At 34.8% G+C, this 13,496-nt stretch overlaps 1 protein-coding gene across 4 annotated transcripts in view; it reads left to right on the top strand.

The window, feature by feature from the left end:
- The window catches only part of LOC123714086 (transmembrane protein 165), a 30,333-nt gene extending 17,114 nt beyond the window's left edge, over positions 1-13,219 (top strand). For 3 of the 4 annotated variants that reach the window (XM_045668190.1, XM_045668191.1, XM_045668188.1), the window contains 3 exons: positions 4,468-4,836; positions 9,775-10,045; positions 10,694-13,219. In XM_045668190.1, the coding sequence (XP_045524146.1) occupies positions 4,468-4,836; positions 9,775-10,045; positions 10,694-10,764 (711 nt within the window). In that variant the 3' untranslated portion in view covers positions 10,765-13,219. The remainder of the gene's footprint in view (positions 1-4,467; positions 4,837-9,774; positions 10,046-10,693) is intronic. The other variant, XM_045668189.1, reaches the window with a different exon arrangement.
- Positions 13,220-13,496: the final 277 nt, after the last annotated feature.

Below are 13,496 nucleotides of genomic sequence, written 5' to 3' on the forward strand. Positions count from 1 at the left end.
TACGTTAATTATATTTAAAATTATATTTGAATTGTCAGATAGTTTATCTTATCCTAACAGAGAAAGGATAATTTCTAGTTATCATTTTTTATATTGAATAAGATAATCTATACGTGAACTGGTGCATGTAGACAATTCGGTAATCTGACATGATCTTATATAAACTACTGTCAAAACCTGTCTTGCTAGTTTGAGAAATGTCAAAGAAAATTGATAGACAAAATGTTGACGAAAACATAACTTGTAAAAATACCAAGTTCTTCTACTGTATAATGTTCAGAGAACTATGTAATACGAAGTCGGTTAATTTATTTTTAATATGCCCGCTCATGGAACCTTCTGTCTTAAGTTATTACGTAATTAGCTAATCTAAAAACATTTTTTACTGGCCATATCAATATTACAAATCTTTTATATTTTAAATCAATATTTTTTTATTTAATTTAATTTATTAATTTTATAGTACCCATTATGTTCTAATACCTGATACTGATTCATTCGCTGCATAAATAACTTTGTAATCTTATATAAATATTTATTAATGCAGTTATAAACATACACCATAGAAAACCGGACCGAAATTGCAAATATATTCAGAGGCCTTGACGCGCGTTCAGATACCGGCAAACATCTTGAACAAATGTCGTTGCCTGTGCCGAAGCGATTTTTAGGTGTCACGGGGGGGGGAGTGAGTGACGTGTCGATCGCGTGATTGGTAAATCAGTTTACGTTTGTGTCCCGCGCTGTGTACGATGCGCAAACTTTCCCCCACTCCCTTGTTTAATGCTCAAGAAGTTTGCCGGTATCTGTACCAGACATCTTACTATGCACTTCCAAAAGCAATAGCGATCAGTTTGTGTATTCTGCAATCCCAAGATTACGACAACTCTAATTGAGAGAACTACTTGCACAGAAACGCTGTAGCTGTTGGAAATTATAGAGTAAGAGGACGACTTGAGGTGACCAATCACAAACGCAGTTAGATTTTTTTACAAAAAGCAGAAAACGGGAACGAGGCTCATCTGATGTTAAGAGAGATTGTCAGCATTTTGAGAATGAAAATGTTTTCTTGAAGGCTTCTCTAGTCTCTAAGACCGTCGATACAAGTCGACTAAATGTCTTTTTATAGTATATCGTAGCCTATGGTCACCGTGGATTGGTGGGTGCTTTGTCAGTCTTTGAGGGAGGAGTTTGCTCTTTTTTTAATAGTTGAAGCTCGTATCGCCCAAGAAAAACCCCCCACCTCGAGTCGATACTAAAGTTTGTTAGTTCGCTAAAGAATGTCTTCTGAAGTGGACCGTGGAAGACTTCCCTGTCATCACGGTTTTAATACATAATGCGCTGCAAAATGTGCGTACGTTGTACGTAACAACGACTTATTTTCTTTGGGTTTTCAAGGTTAGAAATTATTCAAAAATAAATTGTTGAAATATTTATAGTCAGACGTCAGAACTTTATATCTGGCTTTATGGTAATGAAGCTCGCGTATGACCTCAATATGTGCTGGTGTTCAACGGCGATTATGAGAGAGAGAGATGATCTTTGTAAAGATTCGTTATTAACTCGTATCACGTTTAAAAGGCCTATTTTTGTTTATATAACGGTGGCAAACGCGCCGGTGTTAAGTGATACCGCAGCCCATGGACGCTCTCAATGCTAGAAGGGCTCGCGATTGCGTTGCCAGCCTTTTAAGAATCGGTACGCTCTGTAGGTCGAATTGGTTCGGAATTACTTCAGTGGGCAATTTACATATAGTGGTGGTGCTGGCAGAAACTGCCTTAAGAAACGCTCAGTTGTAAAACGACGTCCGTCGTAATATCCGCCCGTATTTATATATGACGTATTTTGTTTTCTGCCTCGACGTCCTATGTTCAGTTTTACACTGAGGAAATTCATAAGAGTTGCATTGTCCAATTATTATGAAAATTTAGGTAAAATTTTCTGTAGAATTCGTGTTGAGTTGAGTTGTTTAGTGCTTAAACGAACGTAACGAGGTTACTAAGCTCGTGTTTACTAGTACTAGTTTTATTAATCTGCTATTTTAAATGAAACAGCGCAGTCATTCTGTAACTTTGAATATGCCGATTTTAATATCGTAAGCAGTTACGGTGAGGTTCTCTTAATATCCGTAGCGCTGATTCACCTCGAGATTATCGCGGTTCAAAAATGCATTTAAATCTCTGTCGCAATCACAGATGCTGAATATAACAGACCCACGAATAAGTAATGGATCCCCACGAAATCGGTGTTATATCTGAAATAGATTGTACTGTAAAATTAATAAATAATTCAGAAACCTTAACCTGAATATAGACAATATGCTATAATTACACTTAATTGATTCATATAATTATGATGGTTTAGGAAAGCGGTAACAATTGGTTTTTAAAAATGTTGCCCAAATCTAATAATGAATAATTTATTCATGTTACCAAAGAGCACAAATTTTATTTTTTTTAATTTATTAACACTTCGTTATATTTAAAGAAAAACAGGTAACATAAAAATTATCGATCTTTTCCAGGGAACTCTAGGAAAAGAAAAAAAACAATTTTAAAAAACTTAGTGGGTACAGTTCAAGAACTCCAAATTTTATAAAAAAATAATCTAATTTAATACAAAATTTTCGCTTTTTTTAAGCTTTTTAGTTTTTAGTTTAATTTATAACTAAAAACTAAAAAGCTAATTTCACGGATTCATGAATGACGATGCAATACAAAAGAATAAGAAAATTCAAGAATTACAACAGTCACGATTGAGCAGGTCTGGATATGGTTATGAGGAGTTTTAAAAGATGTTAGGGAGGTAGCTAATCGTATGGAGTCGGGCGGCCAATTCCACAGATGTTTGTTTATTTATTTCGTAATCCAACGATATAAGAAAAATCAATTATACTGAATATATATCCAAAGATGGAATACCTAATATTTACAAAAAGGTTCCAATTTTACAACAAAATAAAAACAATAAAATGATTAAATATATTTAAGCAATGCCTAATTCGGTTGTTTTATGGATGGTGTGAAACTGAGGGTGGATCGTGTATGTGGGGTGTGCTCATGATGCCGGTGATTTTGCGCTATAGATATTCTTAATACTCCTTCAAGGCTTAAATATTAGTTGTTGTAGGTCCGTGAATGTGAAGTTTTCATAAGACAAAATATTATTATCTTTAGTAGAGAGATGAAAAATACAAAACTCACTCGTAGAAAGCAATTTGTTATTGGATTATCTGTGATGGCAACAAACGCTCCCGCATCTATGGTGACGCATGTTCTTTTTTCAAACATTACTGACCTTGACGCGATCCAAGCCAGACGTGACGTAAATGGGTTATAATCTATTTCCAAAAAGAAATTAGTTTACTCGAACGTCGTAGTTATTATATATTATATGAATGTACGCGTTCGATATACATATGAAAATATTAAATGATATCCGCTATAGGGAAAGAAGGTAGGTCCCTGTAAAAGGCATGCGTACTCTCCGGCATCAGATAAAAAGTTATCGTTTCGTAGATTATGTAAGACTCAAAATATTCAGAGCTTTCACGATTTAAACGCGTTTTTGAGTGAGTAATTATACTTTTTACTGTGCCTGTTAAAATGATACAAAACGTAAAAATAAATTAATCACCTTGAATGAATAAGTGAGTTATTTACAGGCAGTAAGAATGACCTCATTTTCCTCTGATAAGCGTTAAACTGAATAAACTTAATGTAAATACTTTAGTAAAATTGTGTCGTCTTTGTTTTGAATGTAACAAAGAAAAATTTTAATCTGTTGTTCTAAGATCTTAACACGAAGTAACAATGTTTTGTTTAAAACCACTGTTTTTATGCATGCGCCAACTTTAGCCAATTCCTTTCCAGGAACCACTCTTAAAATAATGTTGATATTATATAATACGACAGACAGCGTTTAAAATAATAACTCGGACTGGGATCGACTAGATCTAGTCCAATTTAACCTCAAGAAGTTTAAGCCTTTTCCCCTAAAACATCTTTTGTCGCTGCTCCTCTATCTCTCTATTGGAACACACTTTTAAAGCTACAACCAGCATTGGGATACTTTGCGTTGTTATCGATGATTTATTTTCGCGGTAATTTAGCATTTGCCTCCAGGAAGCTATATACGTCCAGCAAGGCAAGACGCAGCCAGAATTTTTTTTCTGTAATTGAAGACAGACCTGCAGAAGTGTGGGCAGCTATGCGTCTTCATCTATGACCTAACAATAAAGAATAATCACACAAAACTTCATCTGTTTCATAGATCACTTTCAAGGCAATTGCTATGCCATGAGCAGCATTGTATTCTAAGCATTCCAACGATTTTCTGAGGAGTATGGCCGTAACTAGCAAAACTATGAAAACGGAAATTACAGAAACGAATTCAGTATAGAATATATGGGTGACAATCGATAACTTTTAAAACGATAGTTATTGATTTAATATTTGTCATTTTCAGAATTCAGCAGTCAAAGGCGGCTTCTGGCAAGGTTTCCTAGCGTCACTGTCCGTGGTTATTGTCTCGGAATTAGCGGACAAGACATTCTTCATAGCTGCAATCATGGCCATGAAACATTCTAGAATAATTGTGTTCAGTGGTGCCATATCTGCGCTTATTTTTATGACTGTTCTCTCAGCAGCCTTTGGCTGGGTGGCCACAGTTGTACCAAGGGTGTATACGCATTATATAAGTGCGGCACTGTTCGCCATATTTGGTCTGAAGATGCTAAGAGATGGATGGAAGATGGACCCGAACGAGGGTCAAGAAGAGTTAGATGAGGTGCAGACCGAATTGAAGAGGAGGGAGGAACAGGTGTGTTTGAAGCTAGTATGTAGACGACTTTTATTAAATACTGTGTTGTCGTAAATGTTTGTGAACGTTTCAAAACAGTTTAACTGTTTAAAGGGCCCCTAGTCGCTATGCCAAGTCGACTTCGACTACTTGTAAAACAAAAAATTTAAGTCAGAATTCAGTTTCCCTGACGACTGGTCGCTGACGGCTTATACAGTAATACGTGTCTTAATTAATAGACAAATTAGCTGTGATATAATATAATTTCTGCCTTGATACGATGAATCTCGGCTGTACAATTTGCAAAACAACCTTATAAATTGGATTGGATTATTTGTCTTAGTCCAAAGCCCAAACGTAGCATATGCCGACTTTGACATACAGAAATCATAGTTCCCCTACTGAATCCCTTACAGCCTTAACTTAATATCGCTTTGTCCGCTCAGAGCCCGTCGCAAGTGACCAGTCGACCGTGATGTACTGAATATTCATAATTTTCGACTAGGGGTCCTAGTTGGGAAATGTCATACATCATCAAAACGAGAAGACAGTATTTTCATCATTGTTGTTGTTTATCGAAATTTTTATTGAGTCATGGTATTAACCAGTTTAATAGAGCAATAAGGTACGAAATCGAGGTTGGCAATCTTGACCGAGTGACAAACGTCATGATAAACATTTTGTGCTCTTTGAGTTCTATTTATTTTAGTCTATGGTAATATTAGAATAAAAAGCGGTAGATATCGCAATGATTGATATCGAAATGGTGTATCTTATCGTGTTGACAAAGTGTCTTTGTCCTGATATATTGTAAAGTTTCATCATTATCTGGATATTTCCGACGTTAGGATCAAAACATTAATAACTTTAAAAATACTTGATCGTTTGTACTTGTCTCTAGTGCTATGTTTTCAGTGAAATTTCTTTAACTGAAATGCATATTATTGAATCAATGTCATATTGTTTGCAGATTGTAATAATTTCCTAATTAAAGATATTACTTTTGGCCTTGATTGATCAGCGTGAAAATAATGCAAATATTTCAAAACACTACTAGGTTTCGCAATAATTTTTCGCAAGTTTTTAAATATAGAATCCTGAATGTATTTTTGCATTACAAGGCTGCCCGCCTAGGGCCGATCCTTCGATTGACCTTCTAGATTTTGTGTCTACCTAATTATATTGAATGGCCTAGGTAAACGTTTTCATCCACTTGGAGAGTTGAGTTTTCCAATGAAGCCAGCATAAACGTGTCCTTTTCTTCTCTTCGGACTGTTCATATCGCCAGGACGTGATCTCCCATCGTATCTTCTTCAGTTCTTTCACTTATTCTACTAGCCTATCATCCGTCCTCAACGTGAGTGTATTATAAGTGACTAGGGCCAATGGGAATGGTACCAGCATCCCTGACGGGGATTCTTACCATCGCCTGCCTCGCCGTTTCCCTGACTACTACCGAATCCAGGACTAGCTGCCGGAAGCTAGGGGCATTCGAATTGTTTTATTGTTCGTGTTGGGGAAGGGAGGAGGCGAGCGCAGTTAATCTTGAGGCTAAATGGGAGAAAACGTTGCTGCTCATTTACCCAATTTTAAGTTCCCTTGGTCGCTTCCTACGCCACCCACCTCATGGGGAATGCTATTTTTAGGCGGCACTCCACGGCCATGGTTTTTAGACAAACTATTTTATTTGATTGTAAAAAATCATAACTATTTTAGAGTCAATCATTTAGAATTGAGAAAATAATTGTATCTGATGCTGAACCTACTATGTACAGATATCACCAGTGGCTATTTATATTGTTTATCAATAGATAACAATCACAATGAAGTGGTGTTTATAATATTTGAAAAATTATTTGTTCCTTTTCAAAAGTGAAATATTTCAATAAAAAGCCAGCCAATCCTCGATTTTCGTATTATCCTTAATAGATTTTAGACTAACACTAGTTTCAGGAAGTTTCTATACTTTTAGCAAACAGTATCGTTGTCTTGCAAAAAAGTAATTAAGTGAGAATGGCGACATCAATGTTTGGGCGTAAACAAAAAATTTAAATTACAGTTATTACTTTCTGTCTGCTACAATTTCTTTAGATAACAAATGTTGAATTCCTTCTGATATTAAAAATACTATGTATTATAAGCATGGTGTACGCAGGGTTCCCCAAGTCCGTCGAAGACTGAAGACTCGTCGGGAAGACCCGAAAGCCCACAATTAAGTCGGGTTGATTCACAGGCCACATTAAACCCTAGAACACCTGAGGCCCGAAAAACATCTAGACCCAAATCACTTATGATATCTGACAGTCGTAAATCTCCTGAACGGCAGGTTCGCTTCAGCCCAGAAATTATAAAATCTGACGTAACGTATCGAATTCCCAATGGCACTAAATCGCCGCAAAGTATTGAGCAAACATCAGTTCATGACAGTATAACAGATGGGGAAGCATCCCAAAGCAATGTGAGGCAAAGACTCTCCATAACGGACAGAAAGGAATCGATCTCTCCCGAAAGAGATAGTGGAATAGGGTTGAAATCACCACAAAACTCAAAAACAGAGTATAAATCGCCTGAAAGTGAAAGTCATACGGGGTTAAAAAGCCCCGAAGCGAATGTATCGAGTCAAAAAACTCTAGAAGCGAATGTTACGGGTCAGAAATCCGAGATGCAGTCCGAAGTCTCCCCTGAAGATCCTCAAGCTGGGCCTTCGAATCGGCCCGAAATGAGGGTGAACCTATATCATATTGCCTGGCAGTACGAATGACACATTAGTTTTTTTTTTATTTAGCTTTTTCTAGGTTTTATTTAGCATCACCATCATTGCCTCAGTATTTTAGTTAAAGGAATTCAGCATTTGATATATATGTATATGTTGTAGCACCATGTACTCGATAAATTACATTTGCTGCCAATTTCAGAGCCTATCTTACGCCGATAAAGGTTCATTAATGTGCTATGTAATCCTCATCATCCTCAAAATATGTCATATTTCGTTCAAGCAGTTATGTCACCATCATCATCAATGGTTTTACAGCCCCCGGTTTCGTCGAAATAAATGTTGTAAATGTCGCAACTTAATTAGTTCCTAGCCTCTTAACTAAACAGCGCTGTTTAACTAGCGGCCTGAAACATATTGCCAGTTTCTCGAACAACTAGGCAAATGACTTGGATTGATGACGTTTTATTGCTAGCCTAGCCTTTTGACTGTCCACTCTCTGCCACCTAGCGAAACTCTTCAAACTGTCAGTAAAGCGTTGTTAAACCATAACTTTGGTGGTGTTTTCCAAAGATTAATTTAAAAGAAAAACAAGTATGTTGGAAGAGTAACTGTAATAATGTTAATTTATCTGTGACTGACTCAAACAATATAATTTATGAAGAAATATTTTTTTATATCTGATGTTTCATCGTTTTTAATTTCTGTCACATGGTCGTACGGATTATTATATTACAAAAGCTACTGCTGAATATCTTTCAGGCCGCTAGTTAAACGACGCTGTTTAGTTAGAAGGCTAGGCTGTCAATTAAACAGCTAATTAAGCTAGTCGGTTGCGACAAACATGGAACACGGCACTATCGTTTAAGTTCATGACCCCGTGGGTGAATGACCTGTGTTAGTACATTCACATTTCGATAATTTATTCAAATTTGAAGATACATTAAATTTTTTTTGTAATTAAATTAGAAACGAGTCTTAAAATTTATTGCTATTTACAATAATTTTATTAAACATCGCGATTTATTTATAAGAATGTTTGGTTCAGAAATTGGCAGAATATGTACTATATTTATATAATATATAGGTATTAAAAATCTTAATCTACTAATGAATGATTGATATTTGAAGTGTGTTTTGGAAGTTCCGAACGCAAAGTTCCCTCGGGTATCTTCAGGATATTATTTTCGTAACAAACTTCGCACTTATGATATTAATTTCTTGTTTTAAGATTTTTTTCCGCATTTTACTTTAATAATTCATTTGCGCTTAGCGTCTAGGTTGGACTAACGAAAGTACAATTATAATATTTTATTTGCAAGAATTACAAAACAAGCGCAATCTAAATTGTCTTGAAAGGTTGAATTTTACATAGAAGTTACATATTACATTATAGTCAATTCTAATACAACATCACATTATTAATATATATTATTGCGTTATCGAACTAATATGAATATTTTGTTTACAAATTTGTCTATGCAAATGATCGGAGCTGTGTTGGAACTTTGTAACTTCTGTTTAAAATTATGTTGTAGTTTATAAAAGTCTATGGACCTGACTTTATGGTATTTTCGTTAGTCCCACTTGGAATAAATACCTATTATAGAGAGTACTTCGTAGTATTTACAGTAATACAATGTACAGTTTTTATCTGAACATTGTATAATTTTTAATTCGAAATTCATTTGTTGAAATTACGTACAGTGTTTAGGGTCAAGTATTACGTAAGCAGATTTACTACTATATAACCCCCCCGCCCCTCTTGTCAGCAAAAACCATAGTACATAAACGTTAAATTTTTGTAAGAATCCTCGAAAATTCATTTCGTATTCTAGCATAGACAATATATGGATAGTATGTGTAAAAAAGTAAATATTCACTGTTGACGTAATTACCAGATAAGAAAATCAAAGACCCTCCACCTATATTGCTTACGTAATTCTTGAACGGCCCCCTTATATAATTTATGAAAATCATTTATTTTTAAAAATATCTTACTACAACAGATAACATGTCTCTCTTGTTTATGCACGAGTTTAAAGACTACGTTTATTTATATATTTATAAGTAATCTTACAGATACACATACATATTATAAAAGAAAACACATAGACAATATACCTTAGTTTTAACACAAACATTTGCTAAGACAAAATTTTATAGAAGATATTTAATTATTTCTTGTAGTAAGTTGTTGGGGCTTTGAATGTTTTTATTGTTGTAAATTTAATGATATTAATAGAAAATTTGCTTTCTAGGAAGATAAAGAAGAAACAGCTGAGATGCTGGAACAAGGTCTAGCAGAGAGACGGAAAAGACGTAGTGCAGTCTATAAAGTATTATTGCAAGCGGCAACTTTGACATTTTTAGCGGAATGGGGAGATAGGTCGCAACTGGCGACAGTGGTGTTGGCCACGAGAGAAGACGTTTTTGGTGTAGTGGTGGGAGGGTCCCTGGGTCACGCCCTTTGCACGGGATTGGCTGTGATTGGTGGAAGAATGGTGGCGCAGAAGATTTCTGTTAGGACTGGTGAGTTTTCACACTCTTCTATAATTACACCAATGTTAGGACATTTATTAAATTTGAACACGTTATAATAGAACCTCATTCTGTTAAAACAAAAATTTCCAACGACGTAATAATGGCGCGTTTTGTTGCGTGTCATAGCGATGTCGACTAATCATACTCAAACGAAGAGCTCTTTTGTTTCGTCTTTTATATTACATCCTTCAACAAACGTCTCTCTTAATTCAAAATAGTTTATTTTTTCATTGCAAATATTTAAGCTAAAAACGTTTTTTTTTTTTCAATTTTTCCTTCGTGCATTTGCCAGCGTCAAGTATAAGCTAAACATGTTTGGAATTAAAAATAATAGTAATCAAAGATTGCCAAGGAAGAATTTTAAAGAAAGAATACATTTCGCGCGTTTTTACTATTACATAAACTTTTTTTTAATTCGCACAGATTATACTTTGCCAGCCAGTAACGTTTGTAGACAATCATGTTCGATCTCTTTGGTGAATGAATGGTTGAATATAAAAAAAGAAAGGAATTATTTCATAGTTTTCTCTGTTTAGTTTAAATACAATTTGACAGAAGGAGATGGTAGTAGATAATATAGATAGTAAATAATATTGCAGTGTTTTTTTCTTAATGATTTGACTTTTTATTTTTCAGTGACAATTATTGGTGGTCTAGTCTTCCTATTCTTCGCTGTGAGTGCACTAGTGATGGGCCCCGGCGAGTAAAGACTTTTAATCAATATAAATGGTGCTCTCAAATGTTTTTAGACGTCTATATGACGGTCCTAGGGTAGACTTGTGCGTGCTGTTTGCATTCACTCATTTCTTTTTCATTTCGTTCAGAAATAAGATAGACATTCTGTACTCGTTGTGACGGTAAAAACTATTCTCTTCGTATTGTAGAATCTGTTCGGACAGACAAACTATGTATGTATGCTTATTTTATACGTCATTTCATTTATTCACAAAAATAATAGATTTTTATCTTAAATAAGATAATTTATTGTTGAACTATAATGACGTAGTCATAACGAAAAAGGCAATGTTGCACTTCATTTGAAATTCTTACATTTTAAAATAAATCCTAAATAATTCAGTATTTATGAATAGCCAGGTTCCTCTTCAAACACTTACCCCCATATAAATCACACTCTTGACTTAAGTACACTTCCGTCTCTTTCTATCAAAGTGTGTGTACGCTGAAAAGAGACCGAAGTACATTAGTTATAACGGTACAATTTGATTGAGAAAGTTTTGTATATTATAAGGTTTTACTATAAACTTACAAAACCCAACCTAAGAACCGTTGCTTACGAAAAGTGACGGTAGTTTTCAAGTAGCTGAAAACTACCTACATATTTTGTAAAACATGGAAATTGCATTTATTTTTTTCAATTCTAAATCATTTATATGATGGCTGTTGCACTGTTCTAACGTAACTCACCTGTCTCTTTCTCTCTAATTGTTTATACTGTGATGAAGAGGCAAAACGAGTCCATAATGTCTATTTTAGTTGACTTCGCCTAGGGTTCCTGCTACGTTGTTGCCTTTAGATTAGGGGTTGGACGCACGAAATGGCGGACAGATATACCAACAACTTGAAACCTGTCACAATGAAGTATGTTATTGGTAGACTCAGCGTCTATGACTCTGTATGTCAAATCCAATACATTTTTGACATGCGAGAGTCAGACTTAGTGTTACGAAGGCCGAAATTTAGGCCTAACTTAAATCTAGTTTCTGCCGACTTTTCTATAATTATCCATTTAGCTTGTATTGTTAGTATATCTGTTTGCGTCTTGTTACCACTATGAGATGTATGTGTTGATATAACCAAAATGACTTTGGCTCACTTTACATCTAATTAGTCCTAACATTGAATTGCGGATTATAGACGAGCCAATTTATGATAGCCTGTATTAGCATGTATGCTAATCATAAATATATATAATCCCGGAGACTTTTGGGAGATTAATGTATGGTGTACTATATGGACCTGTCCACTGAAATATTCCCGAACAAATTCGACTTTGGGTCCATCAAGAAGCTCGTACCAATTATTAAAAGGCCGCCTCTTGCTAGCAATCTGGCAATGTGATTGTATATAGGCGGTATCACTTGACATAAGGTGACTGGTAATTGTGATGGATACGATGTTCCATAAGAATCAATTTACGATTCATATTTTTCATAGCAGCGGAAACACTTAGACAGTAAGTGATGAGAGAATACTTAAAGCAGTGCCAGACTGACAGGTCTAGGTCGGTCGGTTTGGAGAACATTATCTGTAGTAACTATATAGAATTGACTAGATTAAGAGTCTATGGCTAAGTGTCACTCTCGTATGTCATAACATTGGCAAAGGTGTCATAGCGCTTAGTCTCTAAGACTTATTAGTTTGTGCATATTATGAATATAGGGTTTTAATAGATAAAATGTAAATAATGTAGAATATGACAGCATTTTATTAATATTAGTCGAAATAAATAGAAATTGTACTAGTTGCGCCCGCCCTGGTAATTTCGATGAGTTATTTATACCAATAAAAATTGCTCTAACCATTTCGATATATTCGTTCAGAAACACGTTGACACAATTTTTTTTTATTTCTATAAAACCTATGTCGATAAACTTCTAACTCAACTTAATAAATTATATTTGAATGAAAAAAAAAACATACACCCAAGTGTCAGGCACAGACTACTATGTTTGGCGGCGGTTAGTATCAATGACTTTTTTGATTTAGATTTCGGGTATACTGTCAAATGTACCATAAAATTTCATACAAATCAACTGTATAATTCCCGCAATGTGATATGTATAGGTTGATGTTAAAATAGTGTAAGTACAAATAAATAACTTAAGTCTATAAAGCACACGTTGACTTGGCTTAGGGATTCAGAAACTGACTCAAGTTTGACTCACGTACGTCAAAAATGTAGTGGATTTTGACATATTGTAGTCATAGCTTGGGTTTATTCTAAATCTTATATTAATCGAGTTTAGTATTATACATGTAGAATTTAAAAATCATAAACTGAGCAAAAGTTAGCTAAGGGTTGGAATTCTGGAATGCTGAGTCTAAGCAAAGTACGTTCTATAGATTTAAGCATGTCACTTGTTAAGTTGTAAAAAGTATTATTTTTATGTATTTAACGATTTTATTAAAACTTATTTTAATTTTGTTTGTTTTATTTTTAATCCTGGTTCTTTAGTTCGCTTCTGAGTTATTGAGTGGATAGAATAGAACTCGGCAAATACGACTCTCCTCTTTCAGAGACCCTTTCATCTTTAGCCACTTTCTAAAACACAAAATTTTCACAATCGATTCAAAACTATAATAATAATTTTTAGCAACATCTCAAACTGTCAATTTTTTTTTTTATATATAAAATACCGCAAACGGACAAGAAGCTCATCTGATGTTAAGTGATACCGCCGCCGATGGACACTCAATG

This window comes from Pieris brassicae, chromosome 9 (assembly GCF_905147105.1).
Source record: "Pieris brassicae chromosome 9, ilPieBrab1.1, whole genome shotgun sequence".
Lineage (NCBI taxonomy): Eukaryota > Metazoa > Arthropoda > Insecta > Lepidoptera > Pieridae > Pieris > Pieris brassicae.